At 37.9% G+C, this 26935-nt stretch overlaps 8 protein-coding genes across 13 annotated transcripts; 4 read left to right on the plus strand and 4 right to left on the minus strand.

Moving 5' to 3' along the window:
* The first annotated feature begins 179 nt into the window (after positions 1 to 179).
* On the plus strand, positions 180 to 3953 carry LOC132193531 (uncharacterized). 2 transcript variants are annotated; one of them, XM_059614261.1, is made up of 10 exons: positions 180 to 465; positions 1957 to 2011; positions 2199 to 2287; positions 2436 to 2531; positions 2603 to 2665; positions 2717 to 2803; positions 2988 to 3136; positions 3189 to 3316; positions 3375 to 3539; positions 3615 to 3953. In XM_059614261.1, the coding sequence occupies exons 1-10, from the start codon at positions 394 to 396 to the stop codon at positions 3857 to 3859; spliced, it is 1149 nt and encodes a 382-aa protein (XP_059470244.1). In that variant the 5' UTR covers positions 180 to 393; the 3' UTR covers positions 3860 to 3953. The 2 variants fall into 2 exon arrangements, with proteins under 2 accessions (XP_059470244.1, XP_059470252.1); XM_059614269.1 differs by having other exon boundaries at positions 3189 to 3310.
* On the minus strand, positions 3379 to 7902 carry LOC132193480 (zinc finger protein 12-like). The gene is made up of 8 exons (XM_059614189.1): positions 7626 to 7902; positions 6662 to 7496; positions 6253 to 6598; positions 6001 to 6204; positions 5800 to 5952; positions 5570 to 5749; positions 4913 to 5515; positions 3379 to 4802 (listed from the first exon to the last, which is right to left on the minus strand). Exons 2-8 carry the CDS (start codon positions 7465 to 7467, stop codon positions 4002 to 4004), a joined length of 3093 nt encoding a protein of 1030 aa, XP_059470172.1. The 5' UTR covers positions 7468 to 7496; positions 7626 to 7902; the 3' UTR covers positions 3379 to 4001.
* Positions 7903 to 8149: 247 nt separating this feature from the next.
* On the plus strand, positions 8150 to 10981 carry LOC132193574 (casein kinase II subunit beta). Its single transcript, XM_059614332.1, has 6 exons — positions 8150 to 8228; positions 8892 to 8967; positions 9063 to 9165; positions 9254 to 9445; positions 9495 to 9684; positions 9744 to 10981. Exons 2-6 carry the CDS (start codon positions 8896 to 8898, stop codon positions 9847 to 9849), a joined length of 663 nt encoding a protein of 220 aa, XP_059470315.1. The 5' UTR covers positions 8150 to 8228; positions 8892 to 8895; the 3' UTR covers positions 9850 to 10981.
* A 119-nt stretch (positions 10982 to 11100) lies between these two features.
* On the minus strand, positions 11101 to 12593 carry LOC132193604 (cytochrome b5). Its single transcript, XM_059614375.1, has 5 exons — positions 12489 to 12593; positions 12186 to 12304; positions 11758 to 11886; positions 11632 to 11696; positions 11101 to 11546 (listed from the first exon to the last, which is right to left on the minus strand). The coding sequence occupies exons 2-5, from the start codon at positions 12294 to 12296 to the stop codon at positions 11468 to 11470; spliced, it is 384 nt and encodes a 127-aa protein (XP_059470358.1). The 5' UTR covers positions 12297 to 12304; positions 12489 to 12593; the 3' UTR covers positions 11101 to 11467.
* Positions 12569 to 15051, plus strand: LOC132193545 (dual specificity protein phosphatase MPK-4). 4 transcript variants are annotated; one of them, XM_059614308.1, is made up of 9 exons: positions 12569 to 12874; positions 12989 to 13191; positions 13296 to 13427; positions 13498 to 13594; positions 13650 to 13736; positions 13798 to 13946; positions 13997 to 14096; positions 14150 to 14427; positions 14483 to 15051. In XM_059614308.1, the coding sequence occupies exons 2-9, from the start codon at positions 13047 to 13049 to the stop codon at positions 14584 to 14586; spliced, it is 1092 nt and encodes a 363-aa protein (XP_059470291.1). In that variant the 5' UTR covers positions 12569 to 12874; positions 12989 to 13046; the 3' UTR covers positions 14587 to 15051. The 4 variants fall into 4 exon arrangements, with proteins under 4 accessions (XP_059470291.1, XP_059470282.1, XP_059470264.1 ...); XM_059614299.1 differs by having other exon boundaries at positions 12570 to 12928; positions 12971 to 13191; XM_059614290.1 differs by having other exon boundaries at positions 12572 to 12928.
* A 244-nt stretch (positions 15052 to 15295) lies between these two features.
* LOC132200674 (transmembrane protein 145) lies at positions 15296 to 17761 on the plus strand. Its single transcript, XM_059626329.1, has 12 exons — positions 15296 to 15430; positions 15556 to 15630; positions 15681 to 15755; positions 15808 to 15996; positions 16172 to 16256; positions 16313 to 16384; positions 16440 to 16589; positions 16659 to 16831; positions 16903 to 17078; positions 17135 to 17255; positions 17310 to 17369; positions 17425 to 17761. Exons 1-12 carry the CDS (start codon positions 15320 to 15322, stop codon positions 17728 to 17730), a joined length of 1593 nt encoding a protein of 530 aa, XP_059482312.1. The 5' UTR covers positions 15296 to 15319; the 3' UTR covers positions 17731 to 17761.
* On the minus strand, positions 16958 to 23141 carry LOC132200653 (polyunsaturated fatty acid 5-lipoxygenase-like). The gene is made up of 15 exons (XM_059626298.1): positions 23004 to 23141; positions 21157 to 21383; positions 20666 to 20886; positions 20321 to 20563; positions 20125 to 20256; positions 19974 to 20071; positions 19783 to 19912; positions 19534 to 19726; positions 19351 to 19468; positions 19187 to 19279; positions 18969 to 19135; positions 18654 to 18910; positions 18527 to 18592; positions 18370 to 18467; positions 16958 to 18305 (listed from the first exon to the last, which is right to left on the minus strand). Exons 2-15 carry the CDS (start codon positions 21341 to 21343, stop codon positions 18191 to 18193), a joined length of 2118 nt encoding a protein of 705 aa, XP_059482281.1. The 5' UTR covers positions 21344 to 21383; positions 23004 to 23141; the 3' UTR covers positions 16958 to 18190.
* LOC132200662 (alkylated DNA repair protein alkB homolog 8) lies at positions 21344 to 26933 on the minus strand. Of its 2 annotated transcripts, none has more exons than XM_059626317.1 (10): positions 26642 to 26933; positions 26344 to 26566; positions 26132 to 26266; positions 25881 to 26078; positions 25666 to 25822; positions 25349 to 25589; positions 25138 to 25293; positions 24931 to 25080; positions 24619 to 24871; positions 21344 to 23156 (listed from the first exon to the last, which is right to left on the minus strand). In XM_059626317.1, the coding sequence occupies exons 1-10, from the start codon at positions 26747 to 26749 to the stop codon at positions 22987 to 22989; spliced, it is 1791 nt and encodes a 596-aa protein (XP_059482300.1). In that variant the 5' UTR covers positions 26750 to 26933; the 3' UTR covers positions 21344 to 22986. The 2 variants fall into 2 exon arrangements, with proteins under 2 accessions (XP_059482300.1, XP_059482292.1); XM_059626309.1 differs by having other exon boundaries at positions 25666 to 25837.
* Between the last annotated feature and the right edge of the window lie 2 nt (positions 26934 to 26935).

Raw genomic sequence — 26935 nt, forward strand, 5'->3', positions numbered from 1 at the left:
AGTGAATAGCCATCCACTTATTGGTTTGTCGTTAAAACATCAAAGAAGTTATTATTGTGCGGCGGCGAGACAGGTTTTCCATCGCGGGCGAGCTATGGCGAGCGCGCTGCAGGTAGACGGCGTATAATAATATTGGAGTGGTGGCGGCGTGCAAGGATCTCGATGCCCAGCTCAGTCAGATGAATTTCACCTCCACACACTCGCAGCGGCGGACGAAATGAGGCAAGAAGCAGGCGAGACACACCTTTCTTTTACCTGCGTTGCAGCAGTCGAACCTCTTGCCAATTGAGAGAGTGAAAAGAGTCGCGCGCGCTGGTGACATGTGTCGCTGGAACGAAATCGACCGACCACTCGGACACTACTCTGCAAATTCCGCCCTGGCCATGTGCAGTTATGGCCCTTAAGGATTTCTGTAGCTGCTGCAGTTTACTCGTGGCCACCTCCGTCGCAGGCATATACGCCCTTGTGAGTCACGAATTCCTTCTCTATATTATTATTTTTAGCGCTATTATGAGAGCCGCTCTTTAGTATAATGTTAAGTGATTGCCAGTATGGTGCTGTTTTCCTTGAGCGCTGCCCGCGCGACTTTTATTCGAGTGGCTCTTCGAATATATTTCAAAATTATTTCAATAAAAAAAAACCCATATTTTTGGCAAAGTTTTACAAATAGATTAAAAATTTTATTTTGCTAAATAATTTTTAGGAAGTTTATGACTTAGTTATTCTACTAAGAATAAATTATCAGGGCAGTTTTGTGTTATTTTTTTCTCAAAATCATTCAAAATTTTAAGATTTATCTTCTATGGTAGAATCAAGATTTTCCAGTTTAAATTTCTCATCATCGCCAGAAATATAGGGAAATAAAACAAAATAATACGATTACTAAAATTACAACTGCGCGATTAATTTCTTTAATCAAATTAAACCTTTCATTAAATTTCTACCAAAGAGATGCGACATTCATCTTGTGAAATAATAATTGCAATATTGCATAATATTATTGCTCGATCTCATCTCACATCAAACCTATTCAAAACCTACCGTGTTTTCACACATTCAACATGACAAAATATACGCCGCCAGTCAGACATGAGGAGGCAGATAAAAAAAAATTAACCTACTCCGCGCTCGCACACTCAAAAACTTTCACTATTCATTATTGGATTCTGAACTTGCTCATTCATACCCTTTTTATAACCATGTCGGCATTAAAATATGTGCTTATTAAATTTATGACCATTTTATTTCACATGCATGAAAAAGTAAACGGTGCCGAGTGATGATGGCGATGGTACATAATTTGTTTCTTTATGAAAAATCGTCTAATTTTAATCAAATCCTAATTGTAATTTCGGAACCAAATTTAAAAGATTTGCAATGTTGTTAATTTGTTAATGTGAGTGTGTTTTTATTTTAATTTTATTTTTTTTAGTGTGAATTTGTGTTGTGTTTGCATTTTGTTAAGTGTATTCCAGTTTCCGTTTTAGTTTTTCTAAACAAATTTAACGTTAAATTTCTTTTGAAAAAGATTTCCTATGCTTAAAATGCATGTCAAATCAATTCTATCCGCAATACCATGCAGAAGTTAATTTGCGATTATTTTCCTCCTCCAGCTTTTGTGAGAAGCGCGTTTAAAAGAAGCTGATTCCTCAAAAGATGACATCACCGAGCAACACTTGTTGTCACCGAGTGGTCAAAAGGCATTTAATCCCCTGTTTACACTTTCTAATTTTTTTTCTCTTGCCTGTAATGCCAAATCGGACAAACGTTTGCCTTCTATTCAAATGCGAAGGGTCGCCATCTCTCTTTTGTTGAAAAAATAAAGGGAAAAAGATCTAGTTTTTATATTTAAAAAGTCACTATACCAGCTCTCGGAAATTAAAAATGTTCCCATAATTAGCGCGTAATTTTGGCGCCTTATTTTACCATCTAATTGCAGGGAAATGTGTGTTTCAGGTCGCCTACGTTATCGCCATTGTTTTAGAAATCTGGTGGATGATCCAAGATAAAAGTAAGCCCACTTATTTTCTCAGTCTTTTTCACTTGAGCGCAAATTGAGGTTTTTTGTGTGTGCCAGTCAGTGAAGTGAGTGTCATATTATTAAAGAAAGTGATTTGCTCAAGGGGCACGCTCTATTTACCCGTTTGATTGTTTCCTTTTGCTAAAACAACTAAACTGGCCTCTCATCTTGATTTCAGGCGAAGTTCCTGCAGGTGCTTATTTATTATGCTTCGGCCACTTTGTTACCATAGTTTTATCCGGACTCCTGATTGTGGGAATCGCCCTTGTAAGTTGAAACCGCGCCGATTTAACTAAACCACACGTTGCTATTTTCAATTATAAATTTTTTATTTTATGCTGTTCAAGAGCAATAGTAGTAACTCCATTCTGTTGAAAACCAGTTTTGCTTCAAAGATGATTAAATTTAATTTCAGAAGCAGACGCAGTGGCTGCTGGTATGGGCTGCCTCTGTGGGCACTTGGCTTATTCCAGAGGCTGCGTTGGCACTTTTTATGAGCTTTAATCACTGGGTACGTTTCTTTGTTTCAGTAATGTCAACTGAATTAAAAGAGAGGTTAATGATAACTAATCTTATTTTCAGAAAATAGAAACGCCAGAGGGAACGACCGAGTTTTTGTTTTGGGTCATTAGAGCGTCTTTCAATGTAAGAGAAATTAATTTATTTTAACGATTTATTTATTTTATTTTGATTCAGATTGTCAGCGTTGCGTGTACTGCTTCTCAATACGCAATATGGACCGAGGAAAAAATTATAATCAGACGTTTACAAATTCTAAACATGGTTTGTTCAATTATAATACTAGTAAAAAAATAAAATTAAGAGAAATTACAATTAGAGACACAAAAAAAGAACTTAAAAAATTATATAAAAATTTGATTGAATCATAGCTTTATTTAGCTTCTTAGCAATTTTATTAATTTAAACATGGTAATGAAGTTCAATTAAAATTATATAATTTATTCAGCAAGAGGCAGCGATAAGGAAGGCCACAGACCAAGCAGGTGTTCCTGCAAAAAGCGGGCACAGCAACCCTGGATTTATTCACGCTTCTAGTGAGCAGGTGAACAAGGTGCCCCTGGCCGCCATTCAGAGTATTGGAACTAATTCCCGAAGGTTAGCAGCGTCTTTTTAATCTTTTTCAAAATAAACTTAATAATTTTTTTAGAGCCAGCACCACAAATTTGGCCAATGCTGGCGTATCCTTGCAGGAGCAGAGCAGGCCTCACCCTTCTAGCATTCCTAGCAATTTACATTTCATAAGCTGCTATGAAAAAACAATGTCAAGAGGTAAAGGTAACTTTTTTGATTTTATTTTCATGAATTTTTTTTACTTATTTATTATTTATTTTAGTGGCTGGCCTCTCAAGTAATGAATTTAACGCTTCAATGTTCATGCGCCAAAGCCCAAACAACGTAGTTCTGCAGAGAGCACGGTCTCTTTTTGAAATGCAGATTCAGAACAATAATGTTTGGGGCTACTTTCCCAGCCCCATGAATCAAGCCCCAATGTGCCCGGGTAAATATAAATTTTAAACATATATCAAAAACTTTATTTAATATTATTATTATTATTTTTTTTGTAATTTATCAGGGTATTTGGACACAGCACCAGAAGCATCGACGCAAAGTCTGGATAGACGCCAGATTAAGTCACAAATGAGACTGCAGCAGCACGTAAGAGCGCCACCCTACGGACACCACTACGGCACCCTTCCGCGCTCCTTCCGAATGCAACGGACCATGAGCAACGGCTCGTTGCAAGGAAGCAACTACAGCAGTCACACGTCCCTTGGCTCACAACAATCGGACCAGAGATACAAAGACATTGCCCTTTAACTAGTGATTAACGATTAACTGGACTGAACGCAGTTTGATTTGATAAATCAATGAATAAATGTTTTAACAACCTAATCTTTCAATTTGAATTTTATTTTAATTGCATTTTCAATCATAAATTCAATTTTTCCTACCTGAATAATCAAATCCAGTGTTTCGTTGGAGGACGCCCACGTTTTCTCTTCATAGTGTGCATTTTGATGTGGGTGATGAGTCTCTTTTTCAATTTGAAGCCCTTGTTGCAGAAGTCGCAGATGTAGCTGCTCTTGCCATGAGCCGCTCTGATGTGGTTCCTCAGGTTGGTGCGGCCGACGAGTCCCTGGCCGCACACGTTGCACTGCAGCAATTCCCCGATGTGCAACTCCATGTGGTTCTTTAAACCGTTCTTGCTGAAGAAAATCTTGGCGCAGACGTTACACTCCAACTCGACTTGGGGCCCATGGACGTGGAGGATGTGCTGCCGAAGGGCCGCCTTCTTCTTGTAGCTTTGGCCGCACTGGTCGCACAACTGCTGGTTTTCAGATTCGTGGGACTTGAGGTGTATATCAAAATATTCTTTCTGCCTGTAAGGTCGCTGGCAGAAGGTGCACTCGAAGGGAGCAACCTTTTTGAATGGAACGTTGTCCACTTTGGCCCTTTCAGTGGCAGAATGTTGTCGGAAGTGAGTCTTGGCTTCTTTCACAAAGCGGAACGTTTTTGAGCAACAGGTGCACTTGTTATTCCATCGGCCAGTGTGAACCAAACTGTGCTGCCTCAGGCCGGTCCTGGTTTTAAACGAAGCTCCGCATTCTTCGCATTGGACATCAAAGTTTTTATGGACACCCATGTGGTTTCGGAGATGACCTCGAGCGGCGAATCTCTTCTTGCACACCTTACATTTAAACTTCTTGATGCCAAAGTGCATGCACATGTGGTTCACTATTTTGAATTTTCTTCCGTAGCGCTGCAACAGACAATAGATAACCGCATAATTAGTATTTATCAACATTTTGAGTATAGATTTAATAAAAATTTTATTTTATATTATATAACTATATGATAAATTAATCTTACGCTATCACAGAGATCACATTTGAAGCGCTTGTTAGGCACTCCCATCTCAAGGCCAAGTTTTTGCGTCAGGACAGGGCACAGGTTGTGCAGGCAGTGATTCCGCAGCAGGTGGAATTTGGAATACTCTTCGTTGCAGAAGTTGCAAACTTTGTTGCCGAAATCATTGAAAGTATAATGCTCCAGAGAGGGCATCCTTTTGTGATATTCAACGCAATGGAACTCAAATTCTTTCCTGTCGTCGTACTCAGCAAAGCAATGGGCGCACATCAATCTGGAGTGGTGGGTCCACGAGTGCCGGCAAAGCAGGGACTTTTTAGAGAACACATTTGGGCACCGCTTGCAGTAGTATGATGGGAACTGCTCCACTGGCTGCATCAGCCCCTTTGGATCGAGGAATTTGTACACCGAGTATGTTGGGGTTGTCAGGTCTATATTTGGGTTTTCAATGATTCTCTGCTTCCTGGCCGACGGCTGTTCTAATGATGAGGACGGCCTCTTCTGAATTGGAGTTAGGTCTGGGAAAGATGAGCTTGACGAGTCAGAACTTGGCTCATCAAGGATTCTCTTCTTCAATAAGTCACCAAGATTCGCCACATACTCGTACTGCAGGGAAATCTTGAGTGAATTTTTATCAAGAACCAAAATACTGCTCTTTACCGTTCTTGTTGTTTTCAATGTACAGCAAGGCTCTGGTACCTTTGATCCTTTGCGCTTCACATTTAGCTCGCGCAGCTTTTTGTTGGCATCCTTACATTGCAGATAGAACTTGTGCATTCTGTCTACCGACTCTCGACATTCATCACAAATCAAGAGAGATAGGGTGTCAGTTTTGGACACCTGACCAATTTATTATTATGCGAATGACGCATAGTATTTGTAAATGTTACCTGAAAGGGGAGGCACTCATTGATTGACTTGGCAAGATCCTTGCCATCTTCATAAATCTCGCTTAAATCCAGTCCAGCCTTTGCGCAAAATCTGCACAATTTTTCACTCTCTATGTCTTCATTACCTTCTTCATCAGAAATAAAATCCTCCTCCTAATTTATCATCATAAACATGTTGTAAAGGAAAATATCTCAATTTACCTTAACTGAAGTCACTGTACTTAGGGTCTTCACTGCACTGACAAGTGGGATGCTACTAGGTTTTAGCTGCTGCACAGTCACTTGTGGACACTGAGGCGCAGCAGCAGTCAAAGATATATTTGGAGAATTTGGCTTACAAAGTTTTTCAATCCCCCCGATCTCTAACTTGTTATTGCTTGCTTCATCGCAAAGAAAATCCTCCTCCTAGTTTAGCATTATAAATATGTTGTAATGGGAAAAAAATATTTTCACCTTAACTGAAGTCACCGTACTAATCGTCTTCACTGCACAGACCAGTGGGGTGCTGCTGGGTTTTTGCTGCTGCACAGCCACTTCAAGACATTGAGGTGCAGCAGGAGTCAAAGGTATTTTTGGTGAGTTCGGCGTTGTCCTAAAAATTTTGAGCACTTTGACGCTCTGAGTCTGCCCCTTGCTGTCTGGTGTACGAATGACAGCTCCATTTTTTGCGCCGGCCAACTGCTGTTTATTCAAAATAATAACCTGCGTCTGCGTATTCTGCGACTCGGGCTTTTTGACCAGTTTTGGCTTTGGAACTTCCTTTTTACTGGGCTCGATGAAAAGCTGCATAGGCTTGTTTCTGAAAAAAGATAAATCTTAATTAAGAAAAAAAATATTAATATTTTTATAAACAATAAATTACTTTTCAGCCTCTATGATTTGAACCATGCGAGGTTCTCCAGAAAAAAGAGCAGGTTTTGAAGGTGCAGCACTGATAACTGGTGGTGCTTGCCGAGGAGGCGTTGGAACCACTACAGGAAGAGATCTTGGTGCTCTGCACAAAATTAAAGGAATTTTCCTAGTTGGGGTAGATTTCTCTAAATCCAGATGCACAGGTTTCACCTGGATTTTTTTGGGTACGCTCTTTCGAATGACTTCGGGTTGAATAGAGGTGCTGGGGTCCAGAGGGTCAGGTTCTGAAGGGGCTCTGCTGGAAGATACGACATTTTCAATAAGAATCTCATTGGAACTTGGCGCTGGGAGAATCAGTCGTGGTGTTCGAGGCACTTGCGGTCCAGGGACTGGTACATAGTTCGATGATTGAGGTTTGATGGGTTCAGTGAACTTTTTGCCAAACGCAACGGTGGGATTGTCGAAGATTTTGTCAAGCAAATCCTTAGCTATGGGTGGCAAATTTCTGGTTGGCAAGACGCCAGACGGGATCATATAGCACTTCCTGTTGCAATTTTTTCCAACTGCAATACCATACGAGTCCATCAGCTGGCAAGTTGTGCTGTGGTACCGCTCCATTTGAAAATGCTCCTGGCAGACCAAATACCGATGAGGAAAGGCTGGGTTGATGTCTTCGTACTTAAGGTCAAGAAGCGTGGTCCATTTTCTCCTCAGTTCGGAATCATTTGGAAACCTATGCAGAGAGAGGGTGCTGCTGACATTGGTCAAGTCATTGTTTGGACATGTCTTCACTATGCACCGTCGAGTTCTGCCCATATTAAACCAGCTCAATTATCTCTTTAATTCTAAAACAGAAATGGTTTGAATAAATATTTTAGATACATAAAATTACATAAAATGTGTTTGGTTCAAGCAGAACATTTAAATTTTTTAAATTTTGTTCAAAACAGGAAAACACATTAAGTGTTCTTTACCTTAATAATTATGAAAATGTCTTCAGTGAAAAAGTCACACTAGTCACAGGGTGTTTACTGGCGCTTAGCACAATTATAAAATATTGTAAATTGAACATGTTGCATGTTCTAGAGACAGGTCCCTCTACTTAAGAAACTCCAAAATCCAATATTTTCAGAGCACTATTCTTTTTCCTCACTCGAACAACCTCTCGAATTCTGCATTTTGTTGTTGTTTTGTCTCTAGTCGACGATCGGCCGACGATGGATCGTGTTCTTGGATCGTGCTTTGACAGTGCTGCCAAAATAAAAAAAACTATGAGGATATGTGTATGCACTGCAGTCTGCGTCTGCATTGCACTTTAAAAAATTAATATAATATGGAAGCTGAAGAAGCAAAGTAAGTACACGAACAAAATAGTTTTTTTTGCAAATATATTAAAATTTATGTAAAAATCACATCAAATTTTATAATGCTTTATTTTTAACATCAATTTTTAAAAATCGAATTTTAAATTTTAGTTTTGTTAGGTTGCAAATTTGGTATTTTTGAATAAGCCCGCTACATTTCCGCCATATTCCCATCTGAACATCGTTAAGCGTGGCTAATCACACTAGAAAAAGGTGAGCCTCTCCTCGTGAATTTCTGTTTTTCTCTATTTTTTAACAAATTTTTGACCCTCATTGTTAGAAAAGTCTCTCTTTAAAAACTTCGTGAGTCATGTAAAGCCCATAAGAGCCCACTGAATGCCCATAGTCCTTGCAAAATTTCACTTTTCCTTGAGGCCTACAAACGCACTGACAGCTCTCAAAGTTTCTACTGTAAACCTTGTAAATGTGATTTGTATGCCGAATTGTTAGTTCGGAATGTTAATAGGCTATTAATTAAAAATTCTGTAACGTCCTTTTTAAAAAAATACCTTAATTGTATCCGAATTGAAGATCTTTTGCTAAATTATTAGTTCATTTCATAAGGGATTTTGCTATCGAAGGTCACACTTATGTAAAGCGGAAATGCGGATAATTTTTGCTAAAAATCTCCTGTATCCCCTTAAAATTTCAGCTTGGTTAGTTTTGTCTCTTCGTAGCTAGATCATCAATTGACTAAAAAACAGGGTCCGGTCAAAGTAAGCCTAGTTTGTTTTATTGAAAATCCCAAGTCCAAGGGCGTTGTGTAAGAGAGGACCTTGCGAGATATATACCTTCTTGTTTTAATTAGAAATTCGCTTATTATTTTACCAATATTTGTTAATTCTTAACGCTTGTGATTGCATTAATCAATTTCAGAAAAATGAGCAGCTCAGAGGAAGTCTCTTGGATCTCATGGTTTTGCGGTCTTAGAGGCAATGAATTCTTCTGTGAGGTAAACATGTACTGCATTTTTTTTTTCAAAAGTATCCAAACCTTTTTTCAATCATTATTCTGCTCATATATCTAATTTTGCTGTTCTTTTTTTAGGTTGATGAAGATTACATCCAAGACAAATTCAACTTGACTGGTTTGAATGAGCAAGTACCACACTACCGACAGGCCCTAGACATGATTTTAGATCTTGAGCCAGGTACACAAAATTAGAAATAGTTGTTGATGCACTAAAATAATTTGCTTGAATACAGACGTGTAGACTTACAACATATTTTTTTCCACAGACGACGAACTTGATGATAACCCAAATCAGTCGGATCTTATTGAACAGGCTGCTGAAATGCTGTATGGCCTTATCCACGCTCGCTACATTCTCACCAACCGGGGTATAGCACAGATGATAGAGAAGTACCAAGCTGGCGATTTCGGCCACTGCCCTAGAGTGTACTGCGAGAGCCAGCCCATGCTGCCCATTGGTTTGCTTATGATTGATTAAAAGTGAGTTTTTTAAACATGCGTAAACAGGGCTGTCAGATGTTCCTGGGGAAGCAATGGTCAAGTCTTACTGTCCGAAGTGCATGGATGTGTACACACCTAAGAGCTCGCGCCACCACCACACAGATGGAGCCTATTTCGGGACTGGTTTCCCTCACATGCTCTTCATGGTGCATCCAGAGTACAGGCCCAAGCGGCCATCAAATCAATTTGTGCCCAGGTATGAATTTTCAATGCGCCACTTTCCGAATTTATTATTAATAGGGAACAAAAATCTAGGTTGTATGGATTCAAGATTCATCCTATAGCCTACCAAATCCAACAGACGGCTGCCCTCAACTTCAAGACCCCACTGCGACTCAGCTACAACAATGGCAAACGCTAAGCGATCTTAAAGCATAAACTTATTTCGAAGCGACCAGTTAATGAGAAATTATCCCACAGGGGCATTAACTTCTTAAATTTAATCATTTGAACGCAAAAGCATCTCACAAGTTTTGTCAAGGAAATGCAGGAAATCGAGCATTTTCAGCTCTTACTTTTAGTCTGACGCCTCATCTAGTGTGACTGCTGCCATGGTTTCTTTGACCTTGCTTGTTTGATGTGAGACAACTTATTTTCTCAACTTGATAGCATCAACTATCCTTTCGCAAAAAGGCGATGCAAATATAACCTTACTTTGAATCATCTCTTTTGAAAATATTACTATTATAATTATCAAAACTAAAACCGAACCTTCCTGGACGTGAATGTTATTTGTTGGGATGTTGTTCAAATCATGTGCATTTTCTGTCTTGCAACAACATCCAATGCTGTGAAAGTGGTCAAACGTTTTTACTTCTAGAGGTGCTATACAGCACTTTCACCCCCCTCCCCCTGTTTTCACAGGACAGTCGGCTACTTATAGAAATTAAGCATGGTACACACCCACCTGACTGTGCCTGTATAAATTGGGTCCAGTGAATTATTCTTTCCTTTAATTTTATTACTCTCAATCTAACATGTCTTCTATTTGAGTTTCAAGAGATGAAAATGTTCTCCACTGGCTATGCGATGCATTCGGAGAACACTTGGCTCGCTCTGTGCCGTAATTTCTTGTGCGAAAAGTAAGGCACTGGTATTGACCAAACCATGGGCTCAAGATTTTGTCAATGGCTCAGTGCTGTGAATTAAACCAACATCCTGCAGCTCAGAAGTGTTGAATGAACGAATTAATAAGTGTAACAGTAAAAGTAACGAGAAAATGCATTTGCACCTCTTGATATATTAATATAATGGAATTTCTTGGACAGGCGAATTGCTTTGTTCCACCTGTAGATGCCAACTCATTCCCATTATTATCTTTAAAAATCACTGTTGTAATTTCATTTTTAAAGCTGGTGTTTGCTGCATTGAGGAAAAAAATCAGTGTTAAATATGATTAGCAGAAATGAAAAAGTTATGTTGATGACAGTCATCATTAACTGAAATCTGGTATGTTTAGGCTTTAATTAATAAAAGTTCTTGAATATGATGATTGCAAATGATTTGTTACTGTGCAACCAGTCTTTTTGTCCAAAGCTGTCTGATTATCGAAAATTCGATAGTCCCAAATCCTGTACTTACATTAGCAGGGCTGGAGTAATTTAAAGAGTGGTTTTAAAAATTTACCATTTATTTGAAAATACAAGGAATGGCTCCATCATAACATGCTATTGATTTTCAATATTATTCGTTTTCAAAATTATCACAACCTAATTCCGTTTGGGACTCCCAATTTTGAAATATACAAGACATAATGGTAATAAACCGTTTTGAATGAAAAATCACCGTTTTGAACAAAATACAAACATTGCCTACATAAGGTATACAACAATTGTGCTGGAAGTTGTTGATATATTAACAAGTTAAATGCAGCAAGTGGCCAATTAACTAAAAACTGAGTTTAGCACAATTGTGGACATAGTACAGCGTAGATATTTTTCATTTATCAGAGAATAACTGGCTGTTGAGGTAGCAGGGCTTTACTTTCCGAGGAAGAAACGATAGATGATTGTCGCTATGATTCCCAAAGTCACAGGAATCAACCACGATCGGAAAGAGCTGAAAATGAAAATAGATTTTGATTTTTTTTTACAGCATATAAAAATAGTGTCCCATGAAAAAATGTTTCTAGCAGCAAACACACCTGCCACTTCCATCTTCAGAATCCCATGAGCGATTTTCTTTTGATGGCTGTTGCTTCCTGTCTTCCTGTTAATTTGATTATTTTAGTCATCTCAAATTTTTATTTACAAAAAAGGGGAATAATTACTTCGACGAGTTCTCCGATTTTGTACTGTTTCATCAGCTCACGAGCGTCAGAAGAGTGACCAACGTCCTCAAACGACTCAGTTCCATCCCGACCAGCCTGTTCCAAAAGTACCTCCTCTCCTCCAGGGTGCTGCGAATCAAAAATAATTTTGGAGCTAAGCATATTATAATTTGGGGAATATTATTTCTTTATTATGATGACTTTTAAAAGCTAAAAATTTGAGTGAAACTACTAAAAATTACTTGGAGTATGTAAAAGTTACAGACAAGCAGCATTTTCTAATTAATGTGGCCGTTCTTAAAATAATGTGCCCATTTATAAATATAGCGAGTCGTGCGACCTTGAACGTGACTAATGGGTTTCCGCAAGCCCAGTATCTGAGCAGAGTTAATTGAACTTTAAAATAGCTTGCAATCTTCCTTATATACCTCGTTCAAAAAACTGGTGACGTCGTACACAGAGTTGTCGATAATAAGCCAGGTATTTTTGGCATCATTTTTCGTAGACACTTCTTCGCGGCTAAACAATTTGACAGACATTTTTGGCTCTGAAAAAAAAATGAAGTTGAGTGTTGATTCCTGTCCAAACAGCAAAAGGGTAGCTCTTTGAAATAACTTCAAGAGCGTTTTAATCACAATTCTGAATGAAGGTTACGAGCAGATTTCATTGTAGATAAGAGAGTCGTAGATATGATAAGAGAACGATGGAAAATCAAATGAAATGTGACTTACCGCACACACCAATTCTCACACGAGAGCTTTTATTGCAATGGAACTGGAACTGTGCGTATTTAGCCCTGCCCCTTTTTTTGGACCTACACCTGTGACAACTGGTTTCAATGTTGCAAAACTGACAAAGAATTTATTAGAATTGCTTTATAGAGATTTTAACCGATTTCGATTATTTAGTTAATAATATTAACCTAAAATATGCTAAAATTTTGTTAAGAAGTTTTATTTGGAAATTTAATTGACGTATATTTGATAAAATATGCATTCTTCTTATTTTATTTGGTTGGCAATATAATTTCAGCCAATCGCATTCGAGATCATTGTCCGCAAAACACAGATGTACCAACCAATGAGCACCAACGAGAGTGGAGGAATTTTGAAAAAGGGTTTTGTTCAATTTTTGTCAACAAAAGTCGGGGCAAGGGGTTATGTGGGATGTTGTATGGGAAAAACTCATTCCCTTGAATGCTCATGAATAATAGATTATTTAACCTCTGCAGGTATCCAAATGCTGGGGCCTTTATGTGACACATTTGAAAAGCTGTCGTCAGTGAAAAGATGGGCGACGATGGAGAGGGTTCTGCTTCAAAAATGTCCTTGGCCAAGCAAATTTCCAAGAAGAAAGGTGGCGATCAACTTAGCAGGGACGATTTTGATGCTGGACCGCCCAGTGTTGATGTCATTGAACCAGGACTCTTGCTAGGTAAATCTTAATAATTATTATTATTATGTAAACTCATGAATATTTTGATCTTATTTTTATTATGTCCATTTCAATGTGACTAATTAATATCCAATCAATTTTAGGAAATTTGACAACAGCTCTCGACCTGGAAATGCTTGAGCTTCATGGAGTTAATCATGTTCTCACTGTCGATTCAGTACCATTGCCTCGTTCAGTCACAGAAATTTCATATATTAAAACAAAATTTATTCAAGGTATGAATGAGATGAAATGAATTATAATTGTGATATAAGTACAATAATATATTTTAATTTTATTCTGCAGTCACAGACAATGAAAAGGAAGCATTAATATTACACTTTGATGATGGTGTTCAGTTTATTAACCAAGCCATGGAATCTGGAGTCGTTCTTGTACACTGGTAAATATATATTAAGCTTTAAAAGAATTGCCCATTTATTATATTGATTATTTAGTTACTACGGCGTTTCAAGAAGTGCAACTTTAGTTTTGGCTTTTTTAATGAAAAAATATGGAATCGATTTTGACGAAGCAATGGAAAGGTAGAGAATTCTTTGTCTTTGCTTTTTCTTCATTTCTTTTAAAATATTATTTTTTTTTAAGATTGCTACAGAGGAGGAGATTTGTTCAACCTAACCCTGGCTTTGAAGCGCAGTTGCGGCTTTATGCTGAAATGGGTTGGCAGATCGATCCAAAGCACACAAAATACAAATATTTTAGACTCTCTATAGCTTCGGATAAAGTTCGAAAAGGTAATTTTAACAGCTTTGAAGTTTCTCATTCAAATAAATAATATTCTCAGCAAAAATTTTGCCCCAAGACTGTTTGGATGTGGTAAAGCCTGATCCTTTTCTTGCCACACTACACCCAGAGCCATTGGTCTACAGGTGCCGTCACTGCAGGCAAGTTGAAGAAAAAGTCTTAATATATATAATTTTAATTACCACATTCTCAGGAGGGTCATAGCTTCAGCTTCAAACGTTTTTCCACATCATGTCGCCTCTGACAGCATTGGATGGCAAGCAAAGAGAGTTAACAGCGTGAGGAAAAAGAGCTCTGGGAGCATTCAGCCAGTTCTTCCAGCAGAAACTGAAGGAACTGGGAAAACCTGCAACGCAACTCTTTTTGTCGAGCCCTTGGCTTGGATGCAGCCCTTGATTTCTCACCAGCCACAAGGAAAACTACTCTGCCCCAAATGCAAAGTCAAACTTGGAGCTTATTCGTGGGTTTCTGGTAAAGAAAATGTCAATGTGTGATGAAAGTAGCTCAAACATAAATTTAATTGTAGGATGCCAATGTCCCTGTGGTGTGAAGCAGTCACCAGCTTTTTACTTGGTTCCATCAAAACTGGATTGGTGTACAGTTGTGCAAAACCTGCAAATGACTGTCTGAGACTTCTTCCATAGCATCAGTGAAAAAACTGTTTTGTTCTTCCAGTCTGCTGATAATTTTGTCAGTAATTACAATTCTAAAAACTTGTTAAGAAGTTCCGCACTTTGTGATCTCACTTTTCTTTAAACCATGTCAGACTGGGTCAGACTTAAAATTTTTGTTTTTTAGATGTGCGCAAACTTAAACTTGATCTCGGAAGTCTAAAATAATCTTATCTGCAAATTTAGACATTGCAGCCAATATTGGAAGTTGGAACTAAGCTATCTGCATTGAATGGCCTCTGGAATTATATTTAAAATTTTAAAATTAATGACATGAATCTCTCTGATGGTGCAATGAAGTTGTTTCAAATTATAATATGGTTCACAAATGATATGATATGTTCTTGTGTATAGCTTCCTATATGTCAGCTAGTAAAAAAAAAAACACACTGCTCGATCTAATCTAAAAATATAAATTTGCAAAAACCAATGTACCGTGCCTTTTATTTGGAAAATAAAATTTTCACTCAAGTGATTAAATCAAAGAATGACGAGAAAAAGTGATTGTTAAAGTTCGTGTTTAGCTATGCTCGTTAATTTGACGTAAGCTTTGTCACGCGGAGCAAAAATATGAGTTCTGTTGGTGCTTTCCGTCTCCAAGACAACCACCAAATTGAGTACAACATAGTCAAAACACTGAAGTGATAGGCGTACTGGGTTAGAGAGAGTGCACTTATACCAACAGCTGCAATATGATAAAAAATTGCACAAAGTGCAAAAGTTTTGTGGCAGCTGCAATTGTCTTCTTATTACCTGATGCTGTGCAGACAAAGTATATCGAAGGAGAGCTTGAGACGCTGGAGGTAAAATATTTTAGTACATAGCGGAGAAAGGCGGAACATGTATATTATAATCAAATTTATCCCTGCATAAAAATCAAATTTTTTATTAACTAAAAATATAATAATTGCACTCTTAATTATTACAGAACTGGGCGTTTGTAGCTAGGTTTTGCTTCCTTTCCGAGGAAGGTATTTTCCAGTACACGATCACATATGAGAGGGTAGGAATTTATAAAATGTAATTGCAAAACTCACTTTGTCAACCTTATAGAAATATGCCGTGCAGAATCTTCTTTTATATTACGATACTGACACACAGTGGCCAGCAGTTTATAAAACAAATAAGGTATGATTGCTGGGAATAAATTGAATCAACCAAAACGCTGAGAATTTTGTAGACATGCAGGGAAAAAGAAGCGGTGATGGCCGCAGGGCAAAACCAAGTTATTTCTCTATCACCGAGAACACCTTTCCTTTCCGGTTGCTCCGAGGAGGATGACACAATTACATGCGTCAACGAAAGAAGATTCCGTTCTGCACGAGAGAGGTGGTGGTTTTTAGCAATCAGCAATTGCAACACTACAAAGGTGCGCCAATTAACTTTTTACTGATAATTAATTAAAAAGAGCTGCTGCGCGGGTTGCATCGGTTCATTTGGAGGCGCTTTTAATATTTAAAAATTGTATCTGCTTATACATGATTTTTTTTTAAAACAATAATTTTTACCGAAGGAATTGACTTAATTATTGATGCAATTTTTAGGGCCTTCGTCTTCAGTACAAATTTCAAATGACCAATGGGCCTCCTGAGGATTATTGGCGGCACCACTTTTCCGCTGACGAGTTTTGTATAGGATCAAAATTTACTAAATTTTCCAATGAATTATTATAATTTCTTTTCCAGATATACTTCCACTTCTTATACTTTTTCTTTTTGTCTACGTGATTTTACTTTTCGCAGTATTGATTTTCGCCGGTAATATAATGACTGCAATTCATATAATGAAATTAATCAAAATTTCCTGTCTAAGTTGAGCTGCGATCGCGGCAATTGCTGCATACAACGTACAGACAATTTATCGTATCTGTCGCTCTTCAAACTGTGGGCATTGGAATGCTCGGATTAGCATACGCCAGATACGCAGGCGACGGTATCGGAAACCCACTTCTTAAAGACGCAGGCAAGAGAAATAAATTAACATATTATTCTAATGAAATGACAAAGATCAATCGAATTAATCTGCAATTAGGTCGATTTTTTGAAGCGGCCAGCGAGAATGTTTTCTTGCTCATGCTGTTGCTGCTGGCTCAGGGTTACACAGTCACCAAAGGTCGCCTCAAGTTGAGCTCCGCCATCCGACTCACCATCTTCATGTGCCTCTACTCGTCGGGACAAATTGCACTTTTTGCTTGGGAAAATCAGGTCAAAAAAAATTATAGACGTTAAGATTTAAGTTAAAAAAATTTATTTTAAATTTCATAAAAATCTTTTAGCTGTTTGACCCAGGTGATGTTTTATATTTGTACGAGTCGCCCGTCGGACACATGTTAGCGGGCCTGAGGTTGATCGCTTGGGCCAGGGCGCTCCTTTCCACGGCTCAGACGCTGGCAAGCGGCGCCGGCTCGAAGGAACAATTTTACAAACGCTTCGCTACTCTTGCTGCGTTATGGTCCGTAAAATTAAATAATTAAGAAAAAATTATATCATCTAACTATTAATATCCAGGTTCATTTCTGGGCCGCTTTTAGTTTTGGCTTCAAGTTTGTGGATAGACAAGTGGGTTAGGGAAACTGTGTGGTGCGCTGCCTCACACACAATAGCTCTGGCAGGACACATAGCATTTTGCGTAATGAGAAATTACTCTAAATTTTTATAGAATTTTACGTTTAATCAAAATCAGGTGCTGACAAGACCATCTCGGGCCAACGCAAATTTCCCGTACCATGTACGCACGTCGCAAGTAAGGAGGATTTTCAACTTTTTCTTTTATCAGTTTATTAAATTAAATTTTGAAGGTTGGCGTGATGACGCCTACTTTGAGGGACGAAGACTCTGAAAATAATTTCAATGAGCATGCTTATGCACCAAGCGCAGTGATTGACGCGGCGATCGAAAGGAAACCGACACCGCCTCGCCAAGCTGCGGACTGGGCAAGTCACGTTCCAGTCGGCCTCTTCACAGTGAGTCAGGCCATTTCCAGGGCAAACGAAAACGAAACAATGACACCGGCCACGGCTGACCAAGTCACTCCAGGCGCAAGTATTGAATCAAATGAAAGTCTTGGCCAGGAAGAACAAGAGCAGCAACCAAAAAAATTTTAAAAGCGATGTGCAGAAAATAAAGAAAAATTAAATCTGAACGCAGACGCTGTTTATTCCATCTTGATAATTTGCGCTCAGCTTCCACGGCCTTGCGTGACGTTGAAATTAAGATAACATCAACTCCTCTAAATTTATCCACCTGATACGCATTTCCAGACAATTATTTTTTTAAAGCATTTACTTCCGTTTAATTCTAAATTGAAATGTTTTCAACAGAAAGAAGATCTTTTTGGCACCAAGTGCATTATTCCCTTTATTCAGTCTTATCTAAACATATTTATACTTAATCCCTATTTATTTGTAGTTACCAAGCGAACAGCACCCAAAAATTCAAATGTAATTAGTCATAGAATTTAGGTACAAAATAAAAAATAAAAAAAGTAATTAGATACTTTGTCCTCCCACTTAACATTTACGCTTTGGAAATAAATTAACTGCCACGCAATCTGCACATCTGATTTTAAATACTGATAGAGTTAGGAACAATATCTGGATCAAGCCACTCATGCTTGAATTTCCGTTCCCGATTTCGCTGTTTCATTTGAAGTGACAATTTGCTCAATTCCAGGCGGAATCTATTAAATTTTTGCAAATCAGTACGTGTTGCATGATTTTGAGAAACATTAAAATTGTACTCACTCGTCAGCAATGTGAACGGCTGGAGGTTCGTGCAGGTACTGGACTTCAAAGTCACCCAAACTCTGCGTGCCTTTTCTGCTCAGCAGACTTGTGATGACCTGAACGAGACACCAATCCATCAATCAATTTAATTTATTTTTGAGGATTTTGCTATTACCATTATGTATAAGGTGGTTTCTTTGTCTGGCAAGTACTCCAACAAGTCATCATCATCCAGATCCATCTGAAAAAGATGAAATCTTACATAGGAAAAAGTTTGCTTTGTATTATTTTTAAATTTTTACCTTTGATTCAGGTGGAGGTTTAAGGAGGATTCCCGGATAATTTGGCACAAATCCGTAAGTCTCGTACTGCTGGAATGACCCAGCATGCCCCATGCTGCAAGCCGTGATCACAGCAGTACACACGGCCGCAAGTTGGTCTGCAGATTCAAACTTGTCTGGCATTCCTCCTATACCTAGGCCATCTTCCGATAGAGGAGTTGCCATTTCCTTGCACCAATTTTGCACTTCGTAATCTCTCTCAAGTTTTTCATCACTATCTGTGCGATTAAAAGAAACGTAAATAAGCAAAATATTTAGGAAATAAAACTTGCTTACCATAATAGTAGTTGACTATGTTGGTGACATATTTCTTTATGATTTCAAAAAGAGGCAATCCATCGTCGCGGTATGGATAGTAAGGAAGAATCTCCGGATCGAGGACTCCTCTCAAACGAATCTCATTCTCAACGTCCCCATACTGTTGCAAGTTCCAATTTTGGAATCTGAAAATATTTATAAAACGTCTGAAATTACCAGTAAAAATAATAATTTACCCCTTGGCAATAAGTTCAAACATTCCATCGCGGCCAACAGTCATGCCTAAGTCGATCCATCCTCCTTTAGAAATTAACTTCTCCAAACCACGCCTGTGGGAAAATGTGAAAATAAAAATACAAATTAAATGCTAGTTTCACAACACTGCAATTATATATCTTACGCGTTGATAGCAAGAAGGTACAGGAAGTGCGGTGCAAGCAGTCTAAAAATGGGATGTGACGGGGAAAGGTTCCTATGTGCTGCTACACTTATACTTTCCATTAGCAAGTGGGTCATTCCTATTTCATAAATACAAACACTCAGTACAACACGTCGACTCAAAACAATCAAAGACTCTAAATACCCAAATGCGTGAAAGCCTGGTGGTGTTGCGCTTCTGCCATGTTGTAGAACATCTTTGCCAAGAGCCAACAATTGGCTGGGTCGCTGGGCAAATAAACAGGGTTTTTATCCGACGGCTCTTGGAATAGCTGGATGGCGATCGGAAGCAACTCGTCAGACTTGTCCAAGTAGAAAAGAGCAATGGGCGAGACCAACTAGAAAAATATGGTTATAAACAACAAATTCTATTATACTGGTAAAAAATCGTTACCTTGTCTACTTTGCAAGTAATTCCGTCCAGGATCTCCAAATCGATCATGAAAATTTTGTTGTTGTCCAAAGCATCCTGCAGGCTCAGGCTTTCCAAAAAAGGCTCTACCATATCAGGAGACACTGCCAACCTGTCATTTCATTTAAATTTTTTTTAGTGGGATGCACAATAATTTATGTTTTATCTTTTACTTTTCTGGAATAGATTTGCACAATGTAATAAGGACGGGGTCGACACCCTGTACTCTTTGCAGGCCAAACCATTTATCATCTTTCCAGTACTCTATGCACTGAAATAGGATAATTAAGAAACCCGAATTATACATAATTGCTAATAACTTACGGCTGGTTTTGGTAATGATTGGTTTGGGAAGTAAATATTTTGAATGTCGTTGAACGACTTCCATTTCTGTGTAGTGAATTCCAAAAACAGCTTTCGAATCAGCAGTTTTCCTTTTTCAATAACAATGTCAGCCTTCAAATGTAACAAAAAGAGATAATGAACAATTTTTCTTTGTGAAATTTGATTTAAACTGCACCTTTGCATCTGATGAGAATTCCTCGTCACTCGGCAAATCCTTAACCTGTCTGGGTCCATTTGGAATGGTTTCTTTAAACTGGTACAACTGCCTTTTCTCTTCAAGCTCAGTTTTTCTGAGTTCCTCTTTAGGATCTTGGAATGGCAAGAACGCATCGTACTGGTAAAGACTGTAGTCGACTCCTTTCTTGATCCACCGTTGCACAGGGTACACATAACTGAATTTCTCGGTTGTATCTTCCAGCTAAAAATTTCAAGATTGAATTATTTTATCTTTTATTAATTACTAATTTTAAAATAATTATATGTTACATAATATTCTAGATAAATTAATTTAATAATTTACCTCAATTCTATCAAGGAACCAGTGATCGTCAATGAGTGTGGACTTTCGTCGCACTTGGACAAACGCGATGTCGTCCGGACGCTCCAATTGTTGTGCCGGCAATGTATAGGTATGCGTTTCCCCTCTCTCGTGATCATTGGTGAAGAATTTGTCTAATCTCGTCCATTCGGTTTTAGCACCAACTGAATCTACCAATCTGAGCAATACTGTTGAATCCGTCCCTGCGCAAACAAAAAGATATTGCAAAATCGTCCAAATGCACACAATTAAAAAAGTCCACCTTATCATCATGAATAATAAAACACACAACCATTTAGATTGTGGTAATACCGCAAATCCTCTTATTGCATTCAATAAAAATTGACGCAATAAAATTAATATTTTTTTGGAAGCATTGAGATAGTTTTTTTTTTTACATCTAAATAATATTATATTGAGCAAAGTTTTTGAATTAATCGACTTGTGAATATTTTTAAAATTATCATCCTCACCTGCGTTAGCTTTGTCTCCAGTGGTGACGTGCACTTTGAAGCGCGGCACTCCAAAAAAAGAGCTGAAAAGAGGCATTGCTGCCGAAGTCGCGTCCACTTCGTCTTCGTCTACCTGCCGAGATACAAACTCGTAGGCCACTGCTTCGTTCGTCTGTACCTCATCTTGCTTTATAATTTCCCCCTCCATTATCTTCGGCGGCCTCCTTCTTCTCACCGCTAGTAGGCACCTGCAATTATGTTGGATTTATCTTCTTATCTCCGATGCGACTCTCTAGGGCAACAAATGGCGAACTGAATGGTGTGCCTCAGAAAAATTGGCAATAAAAAATAAAAATTTTGCGCAGCCCAAAACATGCGCACTCTTCCTCCGAGCCCATTTGTCCTGTGTGTTGATAAGATAGGATGCGCGCCTTTGCTTTGCTTTTGGTGATTCACTTGTGATAATACACCAAGTGTAAATTAAAATGCTCCAATGTCCTAGCCCCATGCTGGTATAGCACTTAACAAAGACATGACATGGTGAGAGGCAAAGGGCGAGAGGGGGACTTAAATTTAGTAAATTTACACAGCCGTCTCGTTATGCAATTGGGGAGTAGTTCTTGGCACTAGCTCCGTTAAATCAAGTAGTGAGGGAGGTCAATATGAATGACTTTGTGATTCACAAGAAAAATGATAGTGCAAAATCCGACCAGGAAAAATATGCAATAACAATAAAATTTAAGCAGTATAATATTACTTCAGACTGACTACTTGAGAGCACTTTGCATAATAGGAAAGTGTGTGTACTGTGCACTAGTATTGGGTCAACACGTTTTTTCCCCTTAATGTAATGAAAATTATAATAAATAGCCACTTGGTTTAAACAATTGAAAGGTCAATGAAAGTTAATTCAGCTCTAAAGAATTTGGTTCCAACGGAAGGAAACCTTTAAAATGAAGTGACATTCTTATTCTGACCTGTAGAGAACAGACCGCAAATTACCCATTTATCATCAACGCGCGAACAGGAGTTGCAGGTATGTGGCGTGAAATCCGCAAGGTCATTGAATTGCGTTCAAAACGGCAAAACACCTTCTCGAAAGTTTCAATATACATATTTGCAGAGATGGGTATCATGCAATATAACGGAATTATTAATTAAATTAACTTTGCATAACCAAAAGTTATAAATCATTTTTTGATTTAATATTATGCACACTACAAGAATTTATTTATATCAAAAGTTTATTTTTTTACATTAGTGTCCCAAGGTCAATAAACATCAAAACAGGTTCTGCTGAACAGATAAAAAAAATACTTATTATTATTTCATATTAGAGTAAACTCCTAAGTTTTAACCAGCAGGCCTTGGAACAAAATATAATTCAGCTCGCACTAATCATTGACGCATGAATATTAAAATCTGGACTGAAAAATGTACCGCCTTGTCCAATATTATATAAACAAAGTCTCAAGAGTCTGCAATGGTGGTGCAGCGAAAAGCGTCGGGGAACCGGTTTCAGTCGGCGGACAAAACTCTGCCAGCTATATTTTTTACATTAAAGTTCTCAATGAGACCGGCTGCGTCACGAGAGGAGCGCGAAATTGACTGAGTCGTGACGCAGACTTATGGCCTGATGGGAAACACCAGCCTTTGGAGAGAGAGTGGCTATCACTTATGGGCTTGTCTCCGTAAACGCATCCGCAGACCTCGTAAATTACTTAACTAAACACCATGCACGTGCGTCACTGTAAAAATCCCAACTAAATACAGAACTAGATAATGTTCTGATTGATGCAAAAACGTCTAAAAATAACTTTGTGGAATTTTTCACTGGAAATAGTTGGAGTCTCAAAATTTAGAAGCACCTTTTTTCAGCACGACGCACCAATTGCCTTGGTCGTAGAAGCTCCTTTGAATGTGTACGTCGGTCACGCGGCTGCACACTAGTTCCAGCTCACCCTCGTCGAACATGTGATAGTAACGAAAATAAACCTCCTCTTCCTTATCGTCAGTTTTTTCTGTAGACAAAACACGCAGAAAAATGTACAAATGACGTGAAAAGTGAAAATAAGTGGGGTACACGTCAACATAGGGGGAATGCCAATCAGGGATGAGACCATATAAGGGTAGTCCATCATCCCCCGTGATTGCGCGCGCGTCAAGGTTGGGACATTTGAAAGTTTTCTCGGTGCCTGCTATAGCAACAGTGAAAATTATTTTACGATTCACAAAAAGCATAAAATTGCCTTCGGAAAATTTTTCGTGCCGAAGTTGAAATAATTTAGATAATCTTCTCCTATTGAGCTGCTATTGAGTAGTTCTGTTATAATTTAACTAAAATTATAATAGTATTTGTATTTTTTAATATCTTCTACTCTTATCCCCATGTGGCCCTTGTCCAACGTGATTACCGGTGATTACACAGAGGTCACTGATTATTTTTTTTATATAAATATTAGCAAATCACTGTAGCACTCGGTTTCAAATATTTTATTTTTAATAAATTGTTACCACCTTTTTTCCACTGAAATATAATGATTTTAATGAATTTTATAATGCAATTTGAAATTGCTTTATAACTTTTGTCTCATAAAGGATTTGTCCGTAATGTATTATATAAAATAGAGTCCTGCATGTTTGATGTAAATTTTAAATTGAAGCGACGGGCGACCCATTACATTTTATTTCACCCAATTAAATTGGAATATACGAAGTTTTTTTCACAAACGTTGTTAACGCAGATAGTAAAAAAAGTATATCTTAAAATTTGAATATATGCGTAAATTATTAAAACCTCGATTCCTGATTAATCAAATCCATCCTATGATATCTAAAAGAAAAAATCCTTTTAATAAAAAAATTCCATAAATAACGGAGGGATTATTGATTATTATCTGATGACAATTTTTAAATATTTTTCAGATATTTGATATAAATAAAATGACATTAATATTATATCCACAATTTTCACAAATATATAATTACAGTTGCAACTTGCAATTAGTCTAAAACTGTGCAACCCATTCAAAATTTAATCATCCTCCAAGGACATCACAAATGCATGGAACAGAAGCACAGACATCATGTGATACAAGCTAGAGGTTTGAATTTAATACAGCGGGAAGCTGCAGGGCTTTTGAGATCGAGTTTCAATGTGCTGTGCGTTTCCTAATACACATATCATGATACCCCAAGCTCAAGAAAGGATTTTTATAATTATTATGGTTTTCTATAGAACTAAAAGCTAAAAACATTAATCTTGATGGGGTGGCACATGCACCAAAAATATTTAGATCCCTTAATTTATTTGACTCGTTGAAGACTTCATCCGCAAGATGAATTTTTAAGTTATAAGACTTATTTACTTATTTTGACATTTAAATTTAAAATTCTGTTATCAAAGTTTTTTATTCTCTAAAAAGACTCACACAAAAACAAAAGGAAGTTTAGGAAAGATATGAAACAGATGCATTCACTTACGTTGCTTGTGCTTCAATTTCCAGGGCACGAGCAGGTCTGAGTGGCAGAATTGGGTTCTGTTGGAGTGAACTGGAAGGGAGAAGGGGGTGCTCGGAGCAAAAGGCTTCCCCTCACTTGGCTTGTTATTGGATTGCTTTAAATAGCTGGACTTTTGTTGATCCTTAAATTGGTTCTTCGCCCACACATAAATGAGTGCCTCACCCCCAGGTCTCAAAACCCTAACCATTTCAGAGATTGCTTTCAGTCGACGATCCTAAAATCAAAAATATAAATTTTAAACTTCCTTTCACGTAAAATTAAGCATCAATGTACCTCTGTGGATAAATGGTGAATCACAGCGATGGAAATGCAACAGTCAATTGAATTGTCCCTAAACGGAACATGGAGGCAATTACTGACGAACACTTCAAACTGCCTGTCCCTGCAGATTTTCAACAAATGCTGGCTCATGTCACAGCCAATCTATTTAAAGATGTTTTGCATTATTATTTTTTACAATTAAAAAAGCAATAAAAGTACCTGGAAAGATTTCTGATTCAGTCCCATATACTTTCCGTTGCCACAGCCAACATCCAAAATAATTGAGCCGGGACTTTGCGCTTCAACAAAAGTGAGAACATTAGGCCAAGGTTTGTGCCTCGTCTCACTAAAGTGGTTTGCAATTTCTTCATAAACCTACAAAATAGGGTTGTCAATAAGAAAATTTAGAGTAAATTAATGTATTCCTTACTTGGTGCACATGTAGATTTTCCAGTTTCGATGCTGCTTTGTCGCAGTTTAATTGCAAGGGTTCTTCACTGATTTGGTTTTGAGAATCACAGTGAAGTGGAAAAGGACAAGAGCAAGGTTTTCTTAGTAGGCTTCTAAAGGTAAAGGAAGTTCTCCTTTTTCTCTCAACCAAAGTCAGCTTGCCGTCAGGACCATTTGTCACATCAGATTTGCGAGGAGTGATACCATGAGTCCAGCAGTACCTAAGCAAAATTTATACCGTCAATAAAAACTGCCAATTATAATTACTTTTTGAAACAAAATTTCAATTACACACACCTAGATTCACCACACATTAATAAGAGAGATCGTCTCGGCAGGACTAAGGGAATCAACTTTTCATTTCTTCTAAATTCCATCACAACCTCCGATTCCAAACTCAAAGATATTATTGGGTCTTTGAAGGCACTGTGGGTATCAATATGAGGTGGGATCCCTTCAAAATGAACTTCTTTGAAAAAAAAAACTAACACCATAGGTGGTAAACACTGTACCTTGGCCTGGTTCATACTGATTCACCGTCAGCTGGTCTGGTGTCCACGATATTAATTTTCTGTCTATCATTCGATCTATTACTGGTCGACAAGACTCGGGAATTTTTTCCTTCAATGGCTTATCGGGATTTACATTGTTTGTTCCATACTCAAATTGAAAACCAAAATGCCTGACTCGCCTGTGCTTTAATGTTTGGCCTGTGGGTGAAGAAATTAAAAACACTGATCATAAATTTAATTTTTAATCAAACCTTGATCGAGGTCGGAAGCAGCATCCCAGTTAATAGATTCAAGCCAAACCTTTTCTTCCTCCTCCGTGACAAAATTTTTGATTAATACAAGGCCTGTAGGAGGTTCAAGGTCCCTCTTTGTGGAAATTACAGGGACTGTGGAAATAAAAAGAATAATTAATTATTATAAGTCACATAAAAATATAAGGAGAAAAAGGCAAAGACTTTTAAACCTTCTTTCACAAATAAGACGAAGAAATCACAAAGTTGGTAGTTATTTAAAAATTCTTTAAGCTGGATGGCACTGTTTGTGTCTCGGCAGCTTAAAAAGGTGACAGATGAGTTTTCAACAAAATCTATGCTTTCTAAGCGAGTGTTCAGTTGTTCTGGTAAGATGTCCATGATTTTTTCCCGGGAAAGACCTGTCGTCAGTCCACCGTTACAGATGGCCACAGACTACAAAAATAAAATAATTAAAATATTAAAAATATTGGTAATTAAAAAGAATCGTAAAATTATATTGAGGAGAACCTTTGTTGCACATTCCGACGTATCAATGTTATGTTTTTGCTTCAAAATGTTGGTGTATTTTTTGCTCTTCCGGGCCAGTTTGGTTTTGAATGATATTTTCTGGTCCATGATAAAACGGAACGAGTGATTTTAGGTAGAAACTTAAATATCAATAAAGGGTGAGCGCCAATGGGCAAAAACACTGCAGAATACTTTTGCGGAACGAAAAGGCGGACCACAAACCACAAGCTCAGCTCAACAACCAACAAATTAAACAAAACCACATGGGCAAAAGGGGAAGTTGCGCTCATTGCC

The sequence above is a fragment of the Neocloeon triangulifer genome, unplaced genomic scaffold (genome assembly GCF_031216515.1).
Source record: "Neocloeon triangulifer isolate White Clay Creek 2 clone unplaced genomic scaffold, ASM3121651v1 ptg000001l, whole genome shotgun sequence".
Taxonomy (NCBI): Eukaryota; Metazoa; Arthropoda; class Insecta; order Ephemeroptera; family Baetidae; genus Neocloeon; species Neocloeon triangulifer.

Excerpts from the sequence above, each read along its gene's own strand:
- LOC132200662 (XM_059626309.1), bottom strand. The coding sequence starts at position 26,749 with ATGGACCAGAAAATATCATTCAAAACCAAACTGGCCCGGAAGAGCAAA. Across the intron at positions 26,267-26,343 it reads CGTCTTATTTGTGAAAGAAG|TCCCTGTAATTTCCACAAAG; the intron begins GTTTAAAAGTCT and ends TTATTTCCACAG. Across the intron at positions 25,838-25,880 it reads TCAGTATGAACCAGGCCAAG|AAGTTCATTTTGAAGGGATC; the intron begins GTACAGTGTTTA and ends TTTTTTTCAAAG.
- LOC132193574 (XM_059614332.1), top strand. The coding sequence starts at position 8,896 with ATGAGCAGCTCAGAGGAAGTCTCTTGGATCTCATGGTTTTGCGGTCTT. Across the intron at positions 9,446-9,494 it reads CCAGCCCATGCTGCCCATTG|GGCTGTCAGATGTTCCTGGG; the intron begins GTTTGCTTATGA and ends ATGCGTAAACAG. Across the intron at positions 9,685-9,743 it reads TCAAATCAATTTGTGCCCAG|GTTGTATGGATTCAAGATTC; the intron begins GTATGAATTTTC and ends ACAAAAATCTAG.
- LOC132193531 (XM_059614261.1), top strand. The coding sequence starts at position 394 with ATGGCCCTTAAGGATTTCTGTAGCTGCTGCAGTTTACTCGTGGCCACC. Across the intron at positions 2,532-2,602 it reads TTATGAGCTTTAATCACTGG|AAAATAGAAACGCCAGAGGG; the intron begins GTACGTTTCTTT and ends TCTTATTTTCAG. Across the intron at positions 3,317-3,374 it reads AACAATGTCAAGAGGTAAAG|TGGCTGGCCTCTCAAGTAAT; the intron begins GTAACTTTTTTG and ends TATTTATTTTAG.
- LOC132193545 (XM_059614308.1), top strand. The coding sequence starts at position 13,047 with ATGGGCGACGATGGAGAGGGTTCTGCTTCAAAAATGTCCTTGGCCAAG. Across the intron at positions 13,595-13,649 it reads GGAGTCGTTCTTGTACACTG|TTACTACGGCGTTTCAAGAA; the intron begins GTAAATATATAT and ends TTGATTATTTAG. Across the intron at positions 13,947-13,996 it reads TTCGGATAAAGTTCGAAAAG|CAAAAATTTTGCCCCAAGAC; the intron begins GTAATTTTAACA and ends TAATATTCTCAG.
- LOC132200674 (XM_059626329.1), top strand. The coding sequence starts at position 15,320 with ATGATAAAAAATTGCACAAAGTGCAAAAGTTTTGTGGCAGCTGCAATT. Across the intron at positions 16,832-16,902 it reads TTTTTGCTTGGGAAAATCAG|CTGTTTGACCCAGGTGATGT; the intron begins GTCAAAAAAAAT and ends AAAATCTTTTAG. Across the intron at positions 17,370-17,424 it reads ACCATGTACGCACGTCGCAA|GTTGGCGTGATGACGCCTAC; the intron begins GTAAGGAGGATT and ends TAAATTTTGAAG.
- LOC132193480 (XM_059614189.1), bottom strand. The coding sequence starts at position 7,467 with ATGGGCAGAACTCGACGGTGCATAGTGAAGACATGTCCAAACAATGAC. Across the intron at positions 6,599-6,661 it reads CAAATCATAGAGGCTGAAAA|AAACAAGCCTATGCAGCTTT; the intron begins GTAATTTATTGT and ends ATCTTTTTTCAG. Across the intron at positions 5,750-5,799 it reads ATGAGTGCCTCCCCTTTCAG|GTGTCCAAAACTGACACCCT; the intron begins GTAACATTTACA and ends TAAATTGGTCAG.
- LOC132193604 (XM_059614375.1), bottom strand. The coding sequence starts at position 12,296 with ATGTCTGTCAAATTGTTTAGCCGCGAAGAAGTGTCTACGAAAAATGAT. Across the intron at positions 11,887-12,185 it reads TCACCAGTTTTTTGAACGAG|CACCCTGGAGGAGAGGAGGT; the intron begins GTATATAAGGAA and ends TTTGATTCGCAG. Across the intron at positions 11,697-11,757 it reads AAATCGGAGAACTCGTCGAA|GAAGACAGGAAGCAACAGCC; the intron begins GTAATTATTCCC and ends TCAAATTAACAG.
- LOC132200653 (XM_059626298.1), bottom strand. The coding sequence starts at position 21,343 with ATGGAGGGGGAAATTATAAAGCAAGATGAGGTACAGACGAACGAAGCA. Across the intron at positions 18,593-18,653 it reads AACCTCCACCTGAATCAAAG|ATGGATCTGGATGATGATGA; the intron begins GTAAAAATTTAA and ends CATCTTTTTCAG. Across the intron at positions 18,468-18,526 it reads AAACCACCTTATACATAATG|GTCATCACAAGTCTGCTGAG; the intron begins GTAATAGCAAAA and ends TGTCTCGTTCAG.